The sequence below is a fragment of the Natator depressus genome, chromosome 1 (assembly GCF_965152275.1).
Source record: "Natator depressus isolate rNatDep1 chromosome 1, rNatDep2.hap1, whole genome shotgun sequence".
NCBI lineage: Eukaryota > Metazoa > Chordata > Testudines > Cheloniidae > Natator > Natator depressus.
The window spans coordinates 33,438,269-33,452,912 of record NC_134234.1 but is presented as its reverse complement, the minus strand read 5'-3'; the positions used below and the strand labels follow the sequence as shown (position 1 = coordinate 33,452,912).

The window sequence follows — 14,644 nt, the reverse complement described above, 5'->3', positions numbered from 1 at the left end:
TTTGTTTCTTTTGGTCCAGACTCATGGTCTTTCTGGTCAGCAGTATGAGAGAAGGGGCCACTTAATTTAATTTAATTGCACTGCAGTCTGAACTCCCAGCTGAGCCTTTCAGGCAATATGATGACTTTAAGAGACTCCATTCGCTGTAGAGGAGAGGCAGAGCAGGAGGCAGAAGTAAATGGGCAGCTCCAGGGTAGAAGCAAGGGGAAATGATCTTAAGGGAAGGGGATAGATATTAGAAGAAGAAGAAGAAGAAGAAGAAGAAGAAGAAGATAGAAGCACAGCACTAGACGTTCACTCCCTGCTTCATAAGAGTTGATAGTTCTAAGACACCTATAAGCCATCTAAGACCTTGTCATGCATTATGCTGGACACTGTGGCCATGTGGAAGTTCACTGTGCTCTGGTGATAGCGCACAAGTATGTTTACTCTGAAAGCACATCTCGACTATATGAGCTATTTTGCACAGGGCCTATGACACGCAGTTGAGTAGTTCTGATTCCATCCAGTAAAGGGCAGTCACACCCCTGTTCATTACACTATTATTCTAAACAACTGATCCTATCATCACACACTACCTGAACTGTTATAATTTCTTTGTGTCTTTTGTAATGAAGCAGAAGGGACTGACATAACCTTAGATAATGGCATTGCTAAAGATGCGGGGGTGTAGGATGGCAAAGGCAGGAGATTTGGTGGCTCAGGGGAGTGACAATGGGCTATATCCTTCAGGCCTCTAATCTGAATGCAGCTCAGGTCAGTCTGAGGTATGAGGCAAGACTGAAAAAACTTGGTTTGTTTAGTCAGGAAAAGAAAAGATTGAGAGGGGACAGTTTTCTAGTTCATAAAAGGTTGTTGCACGGAGGAGGGACATAAATTGTTCTCGTTAACCTCTGTGGATAGGATAAGAAGCAATGGGCTTAAATTACAGCCAGGGTGGATTAGACATTAGGACAAAATTCCTAACTGTCAGGGTGGTTAAGCACTGCAATAAAATTGCCTCGGGAGGTTGTGGAATCTCCGTCATTGGAGATTTTTAAGAACAGGTTAGACAAACACCTGTCAAGGATGGTCTAGATAATACTTAGTCCTGCCATGAGTGCAGAGGACTGGACTAGATGACCTCTCGAGGTTCCTTCCAGTCCTATATTCTATGATTCTATTGTTGGTGACTGGAACTGGATATAGCTATGTCAGCACCAGGTGGAAATTGTTCATGGATAGAGCACTGAGCACTTACCCAAATCAGATCCCTTTATGGTGTCTTAAATTGAGCACCCAAAATCCAAGGCACCCACGATCACCAATCACATTTGAAAATCTCAGCTATGGCGTGTGAGCCCAACCCTGCTCTCACTGATGTCAAAAGTCATGTGCAAACCTAATGACTGCATTCAGAGTAGTATCAGGCCCTGAATAAACACACACTGTGAGAATGTATCTCATTGCTTATTACTGTCACAAATGCGTATACACAGTCGAGATTTTCCATCAACAATCAGATCATTGTTCAGTATAGTCCAGTATGCAGCAGTGGCCAGTGTGTTGCTTCATAGGAAAGAGAAACAAAAGTTATAATGCTCCTCGCAGGCAATTTCCAGAGGAGGTGCAGTGTGGACCTCTCTGCTGGAGAAAAGAATGCTCTCGCATGGCCTGAATAGGAGATGGATGTTCAGAGGATTTGGAAATTCAGCTCCATCATTGCCCCGCCTGGCAGTGTTTAGTCCCCTCTCTAGATAGACACACATGCATGGAGATTTTCAAATGAATTGAGTCTGACCTGGAAGTGATTCCTGCACAAAGGGATGTTAGTGGATCCAGCATCCTTATTGTCAAAGAGGAAATTATGGTAGATTAGGCTTCTGGGAGGAACACACACCCTAGGCTGGAAAGGAAGGGAGACCCACCAGGAGCCACACAGAAGGCACAAGCAAGACAGCAAGCCCTGCCATTAAACAAAGACTATCTGATTCATAAAAGAAAAGGAGGACTTGTGGCACCTTAGCGATGAACAAATTTATTAGAGCATAAGCTTTCAAGTGAGCTGTAGCTCAAGAAAGCTTATGCTCTAATAAATTTGTTCGTCTCTAAGGTGCCACAAGTCCTCCTTTTCTTTTTATGGATACTGACTAACACGGCTGCTACTCTGAAACCTATCTGATTCATATGAGCTGTCATTATGCAGCTGTCAGAAGAGGGGTACATGCCTATCCCTCTGCGGCTGGCATCCTCAGCAACATCGTAAATACCTATGGCTCCATATTTACACACACTAGCCTCAGGGTTTGGCAGTAAACTACGCAGCCAGGCGGGAGATGTAAACATCTCTCGGTTAGACGCCACTCAACACTGGCACAGCCAGAGCTGCAGTTTTACAGCTCAAAAGCTCCTCGTGTGTGCATCCTCAATCTTGTACGTTAACCTGTGGCGCTCAAATTGCTGCCAGAGAATACTGTGGCCAGAACAGGGCTGGGTGTGTGAAGCATTTTCAGAACAAACCTTACTCATTACCTCACGGGCAAGCTGTGTGTCACCCCCAGTCTTATCTTCTTCCCTTCAGGTTTGTATTTGTACAATTTAAAATAACATTTACATATGCTGATTGGCAACTTGCATGCATGGATACAGTTGAAAAGGGTCAAATTTTGAGACTCCTACTCAGCATTGTGCCCACGGGAGGATGATGTCTTCTTCTGGTGTTGCTACTAGGGGTCTGGCCAAGGGAATGCTGCTGGTGGGGGTATCGACCCTGTCATAGCAAGGTCCAGACAATGGTATGAGACTTTCCTGAGAGAGAGGCTTTGAGAAAGGAGAGTGTAGCAATCAGCAAGTCAAATCTCTGTGGAAGAACAAGAGATTCTCATTATGGAGATCATTTCTAGGTTCGAACTCTTCCTGGGCAAGGCCTCAGAAAACACCTCTGTGGCTATGAAAGTTTCTACATGGGATGATATACTAAGAAAAGTGAATGATTTTAGTGGGTGATGGACAGCACCAAAAAATGGGGAGAAAAGAGGGAACAGAATAAGAGGGCAAAAGTTAGTAACAGGGCACACTTGACAATGTTGCTGAGTCCTGCCAATCGAAGAACCACAACAACCTCACTAAAACCTTCCCAGTGCCCCTGTGGATGAGCACTCAAATACAAACAATGATGAGTGTGGAAAATTTAGGCCCCATGACCAAGTGTCTGCTTCCTCCTGAATCTCCGTCCTGTGTCCTGTTTCAACAAGACCAACCAACCATCCAGGGGGAGAAAGCAGATACTTGAGACTTCTTCATGACATCTATCTCCTGGGGCTCCTTTCTGCTGGTTTCCATTGATGTGTCCCAAAGGGAAATAATTCAGCAAATGTCTCTGTAATGTATGTACCTCTCCTTTCAGAAATCTCTGCTATTGCCATCCCTCACTACATTTTGAATGGAGGTCCCTCTGCCTGCTTCCTGTGGCAGCTTGTGCCCCTTGTGATGGAGAATGAAAGAAAAGATAATTCTCCACTCTGAGGTGGAGACGATGGTGTTAAACCATTAGTGAAGAATTTGAGCTTATGAATTTTGGGGGGACTTTCTAAGGCCTCATGACCAATATCCAGGATGCTGATGCTGATTGGTGCATGCGCCATATGAAGCAGAGAGAAAGTTTCCTGAACAATAGTGGGGAACATATTATCCAAAGCATAAGAGCTAGGCCCGGATTCTGGGCTCTGTGGTGGCTCAGTACTCGGGCTTTGCTGGTACACCAGGGCCACAAAGGAGGCCGAACTGGCCACTTGGGAATCATCCCTGGGAGATAAGGAGATTCTGGTAAAATAGAGCCAGCAGGACATTCCCATATCACTCCCCTAACAGCCCCCAGTGTAAGGGAGCACCAGGGGTGTGGTGGTGGATTATGGGGGGACATGTTGAAGGAGGAGATAGAGTCAGAGCACAGTACATTCCTGCTATTCATGTTCAGCACAGTGTAAGATAGACCAGCTCCTAAGGACTGTTCTAGCTTTTATTGTTCTGTTCCTTCACTGTCTCCAGAATTAAGATTGTGGTGCAACCGTCCTTTACCCCATCCCCAATTCCTGCATTCAGTTTAGCTTAACCAGGCCTGAGAATCAAGTTTTAATTGCTGCGTTGGATTGTTGCTTGGTAGTACAGGCAGGAGCAATGGGCAGAGGGAGGCATGGGTGGTTCCAATAGAGCTAAGAACCTTATTAAAGATAACCTGGAAGTGATGCAAATAGTCAGCACTGATTTTTCCGTGTCTTACAGCACAAGGACTATTTCAATGGGTAAGACATTCATAAATGTTCTGAGGCTCAAGGCTGTATTTTTTAAGTACTAAAATAACATTTTTCTTACTTGAAGAAACAGTGAGTTTCTAAAGGAAAGGAATATCAACCTATTTCCTGAGCATTAATCATCTTGTCCAATTGCAAAATTTGCAAAGGGGTGGAGTGGGATGGGAGGCAGTTTACATGAAATCTGTCAAGGTTTTCATGCCTAAACCAGTTATTTGCATATCTTCTGTTGCTAATTGGAGGCTGTTCTAAACTGTGAGTCAGGCTACCCCTGGCTGTATGAAGCACACAAGTACTATATAAAAAGGGATATGTGAGAGACTTGTAGGTAGCGGGCGGAGATTGAGATCTTCATAAAGACAAGACATAGAAGCAAAAGAATGAAGAATCTTCCGTTTCTGCTGTTACTATGTGCAGCATCTTGTGCTTTTCCTATACATCCAAAAAGGAAAGCAGAAGAAGATACGAAGCTTGTTCAGGTAATGATTGCAGACACAAAGGACCGGATCCTGAGCTGGAGTTAATTGAAGTTAATGGAGCTATGCTGATTTACACCAGCTGAGGATCTGATCCTATACATACTGATGGGGTGAATAGTCTGGTTCAGTATTTCCCAAAGAATAGAAGCATGCCCTCCCCCCGCCCCCGGAGTGGTGTGACACACTGGCCGTGAAAGGTTCCCCAAGGCTGCCCTTCTAAAATGGTGGGGTGGAAGGGTGGATATGACTTGTTTCATTTTCCTGAAGAGGGTGCTTGGTTTCAAAAGCTTGGAAACTGCTTGCCTTGAGTGCTGTTTTAATGGATGTGCAATGCTCAAAGTGAGGCAATATTTCTGAAGAATAATTCAGCCCTGTCATCATGAACCGTAGAAATTTGCCAGGGGAAGCATCTTATTATTATTTTGGTTTGCACTATTTTGCGGGAAGCAATTTAAAATTACAGTGCACCAGTTTAGGACCTGATACTGCAAACACTTAAACATCTGAATAACTTTACACACAAGTAATCTTATTGGCTCACTTGTGGCTTCTTGGGGAAGTAAAGATAGTCTCATGCATAAGTGGTTGTAAGATCAGGATCTTCATTTTGTCCGAATCATTGCACATGATAACATGTAATGCTATTGGAAAATCATGCTTTCAATCATGTTCTTCAAAAATCTGTTTTTTGTCTGTCTTTAAATACTGCCTGGAGTGCTGGAACAGATAATAAGCCTAAGGTGTTTTGTCACAAAATGTTCCATTTACAGGGCAAATGTTTATTCTGAATGTGTTCTGAACATTAATCCTATTGTACTTTTGCAAAATGTTCATGCAGAACTCTTGTCTCCACATTATCACAGAACAAGATAACATCAAGGTATTAATATAAATGGAAAATGGTAACTAATTTCAGTTTTACAAAAAGAAAAAAGAAAAGGAGTACTTGTGGCACCTTAGAGACTAACCAGTTTATTTGAGCATGAGCTTTCGTGAGCTACAGCTCACTATGCATCCGATGAAGTGAGCTGTAGCTCACGAAAGCTCATGCTCAAATAAACTGGTTAGTCTCTAAGGTGCCAGAAGTACTCCTTTTCTTTTTTCTTTTTAGTTTTACAAAGTTTCTAAACAAAGTGAGACACAGAGGGAACAAGCAGCAGAAGCTCAGGGTAGATCTCATGTCATAATATTTAATATTATTTTGCAAGATCTAAAAAAGAATCTAGTGTCTTAATGGCTATCTGTTTCATCAGAAGTACCTGGAAAATTACTACAGCTTTAAGACAGATGGGAAGCCTGTTTTAAGATGGAAAAGTGATAGTCCTATGGTCAACAAAATCAAAGAAATGCAGGAATTTATTGGATTGGAGGTGACTGGGAAATTGGATTCTAACACTTTGGAGGTGATGCAGAAACCCCGATGTGGAGTCCCTGATATTGCTGATTTCTCCACCTTTGCAGGACAACCAAAATGGGGGAAAAGAAATCTAACATACAGGTAAGTAGTCAGTAATAGAGGGGTTTTCTTGCATTAAAGGGAGACAAGTTGCTCCAAGTAGATGACAAATATTGTAAAGAACTCAGCTGTTTCTCTATATTAAATTTTTAAGGATTTTGAACTATACACCAGACATGGCCCGAGTTGATGTAGATGCAGCCATCAAGAAAGCTTTTACAGTCTGGAGCAAAGTGACCCCATTGACATTTACCCGGGTTGACAGAGGTGATGCAGATATATTGATCTCCTTTGCAGCCAGAGGTAAATATATATATAAATATATATATATAGAATCATTGTAAATGTTACCATCCAGAGGTCTGTGAAAGATTTGTCCTGAAATTATTATTCATTATTATCATTTGTATTAGGATGGGGATCTCATTGTTCTCGGCATTATACAATCACACACAAAAACATAGTCCCAACCCCAAAGAGTTTACAATCTAAGGCCGTGATACTGCAAAGATTTATATCTGTACATAACTTTACACGCTGTGTGTAGTTCAACAGGACTGCACATAGTGTATAATATTCAGCCTGGGCAGACATCCGCACAGAATCTGGGCTTGTGGGTCTTACTCATAGCTTTACTCATGGCTGTAGTTCCATGTAAGTCACTGGGACTACTCACATGCTTATAGTTAAGCACAGGTTGAAGTGCTTTGCTAGATAGGGGCCACAGAGCTCAGTGCTTGGGGTTGGCTCCCCTTCGAGGGCTTTTTTGTGGTGGAGGAGGGCAAACTCCACCCCCTACTGGGATGATGTGGGTGGCTCCTCAGGGAGATTTCTCCCGCCAAAGCTCTCTTCTATGTGCATAGGCGGTAGCAGGATCATCATTAGACATGATGCAGTGGGTAAAGAGAACAGAAAGTAGCGGAGGATGGTGGAGGGCACAATAAAAGGTCATGTGATTCTTTTGGTTTCTCACATGCTTGTCTTGTGGTTCGACTACATAAATACAAGTTGTACAACAGCTTGCCATTATTTTTATTTACCTTCCTTTCCTCTGCATTTCTCCTCCCACCAAGCCATTGTACCCGCATTCATGCCCATCTCCAATCTTTGCCCAATTCCCACTGCTTCATGATCTCACTTCCATTTTGACAGATTTTTGTTTCACTTCCAATTGTTTAGTGTCTGCAGATCTACTAGAAAGTCAAAAATTTCTGCTTCTCAGTAAAAATTAACAAATAATGGGGTTGTCAAAATTGCATGTAAGAGGAATTTGGAGTGTTGCAAACTAAGAAAGAGTTCTATTGCACCTTATTCCATTCTTAGTTCACAATGATTTCAATCCCTTTGATGGTCCTGGTGGGACTGTTGCTCATGCCTATGCACCTGGCAATGGTCTTGGTGGAGATGCTCACTTTGATGAGGATGAAGACTGGACCAAAGGCTCACAGGGTACGTAAAACCAACTCTTAATATTACATACCTGGGCTTGGTAGGATTTTCAAAACTGGGCACCTAAAGTTTGACTCCTACATCCATAGTTAGATGCCTAAGTGAGTGGCTGATTTTCAGAAGTGTTGAACAACCAACAGCACCCAACAAAGTTAGGATCTCAGCACTTTTGAAAACCATCCCACATAATTAGCTTCCTCAGGCCCCAGTTTTCCAAAGGCATCACAACATCTGGACTCCTTCACCCACATTGATCTCTGCTGAAGTTGTTGGGTGCTGGATCAGGCCTACAAGCACTGCACCTTTGCACTTTTGATGTGCTTCAATGTATTTTCATTGTACTTAGTTGTATTTCAACTATATCTGAGTTTACTATAAGCACTAAAAACCTCTATTGAATTGAATGCAATTGGCTGGCTTGTATTTCACATTGATGGGCAAGAACGTGAAAGGACGTAACTTTCTTTTATACATTTTGTTTGCTGGTTTTAGGTTCCAACTTGTTTTTCGTGGCTGCGCATGAGTTTGGCCATTCACTGGGACTCTTCCATTCTAGACACCCTGATGCACTGATGTACCCAGTTTACAGATACTTTGATTCCAAGACTTTCCGTCTTCATCAGGATGATATTAATGGCATTCAATACCTCTATGGTAATCAAACATTATTAATCGCTCAATGTTTATAGCCTCTCACAAGTTCAAATAACTTTTAATGAAATCCATTTTGAATGGTTGTATTAACTATAGCTTGAAAAAAAATGACAGATCCACTGAAGTTATCTGAATTTTATAACATCAAATACTAGTTTTATTTTCTTCTCTAAATTGTTTTCCTTAGGACCTTCATCTAACCCCCCTGAAGATCCAACAGAATCTACGGTCTCCATAGAACCCATGGAGCCTACAGAACCTCTACCACCAAACACCTGTGGCCCTAAACTGACTTTCGATGCTGTCACCACTTTCCGTGGAGAAATAATGTTCTTTAAAGACAAGTAAGCTGACTGTCTTAAAGCAGCATCACATCTTTTGCTTAAATCTTCCTTTAATGGCACAATAGTTTGGAAAAATAAGAAATATTCAAAATTTTGTCCAGCATGTTAATCAAACCAATACCTTTTATTATGCTCAAAGAAGGTTCAGATAAATATCACCAATCTCTCTTCCCAAGTGCCAACAGACCTGCTACTTACCTCTGCACAGAGGTGATCATTAAGGGATATTTCCTTAGACTGTAAGCTCTTTGGGTCAGGGGCCCTCTTTCTCTTCTGGATATTTATGCAGTACCTAGGACAACAGGGTCCATAGGTGGGGTCCTTGGTACTACGACAATGCAAATGATAAATTCTAATAATAACAACAACAACACACACTTGCCACACTTATTTCCCATTCTAATCATAGGAGAAAACTTGTCAAATGTAGATAATACTGTGGTAACTGTTGACAAATTCTGACTTCTTCATTGTGACCTCTATATGCTGGACTCTATCATGACATCTAACACTGGCAAGTTTTACTTGGCTACTTGGGTGCTGCAGTATTCCCAGGACAATTCATTGATTGAAACAACTGACCAGAGATTAGCAGTAAGTGTGCCAAATCTGAAGCATTCCTCCATGGAAAATCACTAAAACTTGGTGCTCTCAACGTGTTAAAGAGAATAGACTATGGATTCTGAGGACCCCAAAAGAGGAAAGTGGGGTAAAAGGAGGTCCTAGTGGAGACCTGGGATATGATATGGTAGGGAAGGGGGGTTGGGAAAAGGAAAGAGGTAAGTATTGGTGGGTAAAGAGAGAGATCTGGTTGCATTAAGAAAAGGGAGGGAGAGGAAGAGGGACAGGATGCAGAGAAGACAGAGAGAGAGTTAGAAAGGGTGCCTTAAAAGACATGGATAAGTTTTATATTAGAACAGGTCCCAACATTCAGAATTCAGGAGAACTCAGTTTTGGCCTCTGAACCCACTACTTGGGACTCTAAAGTTAGCCATTTACCCATCTTTAACTGCAGCCTTGTAAACTTTGAACATTTGCCATCCCAAACACCAAGTCTACATGCACACCCTTTGCAACAATGATTTTGGATAATGAAACCAATTACTATTGTTATATTTTATCATTTGTTCAGTGCTGCACAAAGGTGTAGATTGCTCCTGCCTAAAGACTTCACAGTCTAAAGGAGTTTATAATGTTGTATTCTCACATTCAAAATATACTAATGCCGGGAGAGCAGGCAAGTAAGTATTGTGAAATCTGCTTTCCCTGAAATCCAGAGATTTTTCCAGAGATAAACTCTCTCAGCCCAGAGCCTAGCATGAGTATGTGGAGTAGATATTGGGGAGACACCTGTGGGAAGTGGGAATCCTCTGGTGCCACCCAACTCTACCACCTCCCTTTCTCAGTGGTGTGCTGCAGAACTGAGTCCCATTTCCCTTTTGTGTAGCAGAACTGCATTTGTTCCATGCCAGGGAACCCTCTCTAACCTCAGTGGTAAAGGCAGTTTTAGCCCTAAGTGATTCAAAAGTCAAAAAGCTAAGTAAATGCATAGAAGACAGGATTTGGGGGCATTGGAATTTGTATGTGTGCCAATATACAATACTCTCTGGGCTGTAGAAGTTGTAAACTCTTATTGCCATGGTTAGAATCCCACATATTGTTATGTATAAAGATATGATTTAATATGCAAGTTGTACTGTATTTGGATCAGGCACTTCTGGCGGAAACACCCTACAAGCAGAGAAGTTGACTTTAATTTAATATCTTCATTCTGGTCACCTCTGCCATCTGGCTTGGATGCTGCCTATGAAATTACGGACAAAGATGAGACATTTATTTTTAAAGGTAAGAATTTGAGTTTCTCTACGTTCTACTTACATGTGACATGAATGGAATTTACCTGCTTTGAAAATAGTTAAGGAAATTGAACCTTGTACTCTTTTAACGGGATTTCATTAACTCAGCGCTAATCCAGCGTATTGCTGTCGTTTTGCAATTAAATTGCTAACAAAATCCACACTCGGCATCAAAATGCATGTCACTTATTTGATTAATGTTAACGAAGCTAAATTTTCCAAACAAATCAAGCTCTATCCAAGGAAATGTGAAATGGCACTTTTTTCTGTAAAACTACTTGTCTAAATTAAAAATAGAAGCTCAAATTCATCCTTAGCATTCAGAAGAGTTACATGAGGGATGGATTTTGCCAGATGTGTTTAAAATACAACAGAAGGCGATGGTCCATTGTTTACTGTAGTCACAGGAAGGACTGTCTTATAGCAAGGATTGCATGTTTTGATCTCTACATTTGTCCATAAAAAGATTGGTTTGATTGTAGTATATAGTTAAAGACCCTACACAAATGTTGTATAATTCAACAGAAGTTCCAGGCAAAATGTTTTCAACAACTTTTCTTGATAGGAAATGAATTCTGGGTTGTCAAAGGAGATACTATACTGTCTGGATACCCAAAGAAAATCCATGACTTGGGCTTCTCAAAGGGTGTGAAGAAAATTGATGCAGCTCTTTATAATGCAAATAAAGGGGAAACATACTACTTTGTGTCTAACAAGTATTGGAGGTAAGATTTCATGTTCAACATTCTTGAGTCTCCGGTAATAGGGACCACTGAGCAAACAAAACCCACATCACCAATAACTCTACCCTTAATTTGCCTTATGATGCTTTAGTAGCATACTTGCTAGCCAGTCTCTTACGCCGTCACCACTGCCTGTAGAAAAATAATATTCTTTAAAGGCAGGTGAAACAGTTCTTTTCAAAATACATAAAGTTTTGCTTAAATTATTTTACTTACATAGAGAAAAAAGATATCTAAAGCTTTACTGCACATTTTAAAACAAACAATAATTCCTAATTATACTGAGTCATAAGTGCACAATGCTTTTATCAGAACCTTTTCTTGGGGTTAAAAAAAGGTTCAGATTATTATCCCCAATTCCTTTGTCCAGTTACCAAGAGATGGCATTATTATGCCACAAAGCATGTGCCATATATTGCGGTGAATTGGCTTGTGTGCATGTTCATCATTGTCTCTATTGGATGCAATCAAAACTGCTCATCTTTATGTGTCATAACCCATATACTTCTAACAGATAAAGGAGATTCTCTTTTAGCACAAGTAATAGTGACCTATATATGTGGAGCACAATGATGTGACTTGTATCACTGTGGAATAGTTCTAAGTGGCCATGGTGTGCAGCATAGTGATCACTGTGAAGTGACGATTGCTCAGATCCTGAAAGCTATTTAGGTGCCTAGCTCCCAGAGATTTCAGATTTGTTACAGTTTGTAAACTGTATCGGGTGAGTAAAGGATTCGATCTGATCCTCCACTCCTAAAACTCACTGCTTGGAGAGCTTTGGTCAAGCCATTCATCTTGTTTGAACACAGTTGGTAGTGATTTAATTTCTACGTTGAGTAAAAATATTACAGCAAACACTTTGTTATAGCCTGTGTGATGGTAGCACAGTGATGGTAGCCATATGGCACCTCAATGTATGTGATATAACGATCCCACAAAATGCAGATTTCTCCTGATAAACACTACTTGTGGACAGCGAACATAGCAATGATACATTTTTAAGGGTAAGTCTATAGTCTCCTGTTTCCCATACAATAGCTGATAATTCACTTCTCTACATCCTGCCTATTAGGCAAAAAAATAATAAACATAATAATTTTTGCAGATTAGTAATGATTAGTAATGGTTATTAGTAATGATAGTAGTAATTTAGTAATTAGTAAGTTAGTAGTAAATTAGTAATGATGTTCAAAGATGCACATGTAATTAACACAAGGGGCCAGCTCCTTAGCTGGTGTAATTTGGTGTAGCTCAACTGAGGTCATTGGAGGTGTGCTGATTTATGTCACCTATGCATCTGGTTTAAGAATAGCTAAGTATTCAGTGAGCTTAGTTCACTGTTAATGGGCTCTCTGTAAAGAGTGGGGCTGGCTTACGTGCCATTTGGCTTATTTTCAAGTGTCTTCTTATTGTTTTTAACTTTCTTCAGTTATGATGAAAGAAGACAATCCATGGACAAGAAGCCAAAGCTGATAAAAGATGAATTTCCAGGAATTAATGGGAAGATTGATGCTGTTTTCCAGTATAAAAGTAAGTGGAAACTCTCAGGTAAGGAAGCATTAAATGATTCAGAAGTGATAAGAGGCATGGTTAAATGGGGTGCACACGACTGAGAGCCAGAAACTTCTGCATACTAATACTGGCTTAATTAATGTTTGGACAGTGCTATGAAAAGATCAGTACTAAGGGACAGATTGGGATACCCTTACTCATGTTGTATTGTACCTTATACCATAAGTAGTTCCACTGAAGTCAATGGGACCACTTGTGAAGTAAGGTATTGCTCAACATGAATAAGGATATCGCAGTCTGGCCCTAAGACAATAAAGTTACTGTGTTGAGAATAATGATCAGGAATAGGTGTTTTTTTTCCTATGTCAGATAGGATATTATTTAGATAAAACAGTTCTGCAAATTGCTGGAGTGGGTGACTCAAATAGACTTTTCTAGCCCTTTCCAACCTTTATTGTAACCGCTTAATATTTATTTGTGCAATACAGTAATTCAACTTGCTTTTATTCCTAGGGTTCTTCTATTTCTTTCGTGGATCACGGCAGTTTGAGTTTGATCCTATTGCCAAGAAAGTTACTCGTGTCCTAAGGACTAACTTCTGGTTTCCATGTTAAGAACATGAAGTCCTGGAAGATGTATAAAAGAAGTAAACAATACTGTAAATACACCAGGGATTACTTTTCACTAATTAATTTCTAAAACATCTAGTCAGGATTCTTCAGGTTTCAGTGTATGTCCACAAGTCAAACTATAGCTTTTGTACAATCTGCAGTTCTGTAAATAACAGAAATGCACTACTTAGCATGACTGTGTATATATAAATAAATATATATCATATATAGATATTTTGTATTTACTTGCCAGATAGATGTATTTACTTGCTAAAGATGATAATTTTCTAACTCAAAAAGTGTTGCACCCAACATGGGAATTCTATATTAGATTTCATCTTGACAGATAAAGAGGAACTGATTCATAGAACTAAAATTGAATGGTATTTTAGGTACAAATGCTGATGACTTCATCACATTTATAATATGCAAATAGAATAAAGTCCAGACCAGTAATATGTATACTGTGCTTTAAAAGGGCCAATTTCAGAAAGCTGAAAACAGTTATGAGCCAGATCAGCTAGAAGGAAGAATTTAATCACAAAAATGAGAAAGATAATTGGGGGTTGATTAAGAACACTTTACTAGGTACCCAAAACCCCAAATCCCATAACTGAGGAAGAAGGACGATTGGTAAAAAAAACCCATCTGGTTTAGAGAGGAAGTGAAGGAAGTTATAAAAATTATATATATATATATATATATATATATATATATATATATTCCATATATATAACAAATGGAAAAAAGGGGATGTTGATACTAATGAATATAAATCAGAAGGTAGGAATTCTAGCAAATTGATAAAAGAAGCAAAGGGAAACAAGAAGTGATCTATGGCCAGCAAAATTAAGGACAATAAGGAGTTTTAAAAAATATATTAGGAACTAAAGAAATCCTAACAATGGTATTGGCCCATTACTAGATGGGTAGAATTATCAATACGAATGCAGAAAAGGCAGAAGTGTTCAGTCAAAATGTATGTTCTATATTTGGGAAAAAACAGATAATGTAGTCCTAACATATAATAACACTCTTTCCATTACACTAGTATCTCAGGAGAATGTTAAACAGCACCTACTAAAGTTAAACATTTTAAATCAGTGTGCCCAGATAACTTGCATCCAAGAGTTTTAAAAGAGCTGGTTGAGGTGGTCACTGGCCCATGAATGCTGATTTTCAATAAGTCTTGGAACACTAACAGTTTCAGAAGACTGAAAGAAAGCCTCAAGAAGTGCCAATATTTAA

The 14,644-nt window shown here is 40.0% G+C and overlaps 1 protein-coding gene across 2 annotated transcripts; it reads left to right on the top strand.

Annotated features, from left to right (window-relative positions):
* The first annotated feature begins 4,581 nt into the window (after window positions 1-4,581).
* LOC141981667 (stromelysin-1-like) lies at window positions 4,582-13,529 on the top strand. Of its 2 annotated transcripts, none has more exons than XM_074943305.1 (10): window positions 4,582-4,768; window positions 6,025-6,266; window positions 6,379-6,527; window positions 7,548-7,673; window positions 8,166-8,327; window positions 8,515-8,671; window positions 10,383-10,516; window positions 11,093-11,252; window positions 12,703-12,803; window positions 13,299-13,529. In XM_074943305.1, the coding sequence occupies exons 1-10, from the start codon at window positions 4,670-4,672 to the stop codon at window positions 13,397-13,399; spliced, it is 1,431 nt and encodes a 476-aa protein (XP_074799406.1). In that variant the 5' UTR covers window positions 4,582-4,669; the 3' UTR covers window positions 13,400-13,529. The 2 variants fall into 2 exon arrangements, with proteins under 2 accessions (XP_074799406.1, XP_074799400.1); XM_074943299.1 differs by having other exon boundaries at window positions 6,022-6,266.
* Window positions 13,530-14,644: the final 1,115 nt, after the last annotated feature.

Excerpts from the sequence above, each read along its gene's own strand:
- LOC141981667 (XM_074943299.1), top strand. The coding sequence starts at position 4,670 with ATGAAGAATCTTCCGTTTCTGCTGTTACTATGTGCAGCATCTTGTGCT. Across the intron at positions 8,328-8,514 it reads TGGCATTCAATACCTCTATG|GACCTTCATCTAACCCCCCT; the intron begins GTAATCAAACAT and ends TGTTTTCCTTAG. Across the intron at positions 8,672-10,382 it reads ATAATGTTCTTTAAAGACAA|GCACTTCTGGCGGAAACACC; the intron begins GTAAGCTGACTG and ends TATTTGGATCAG.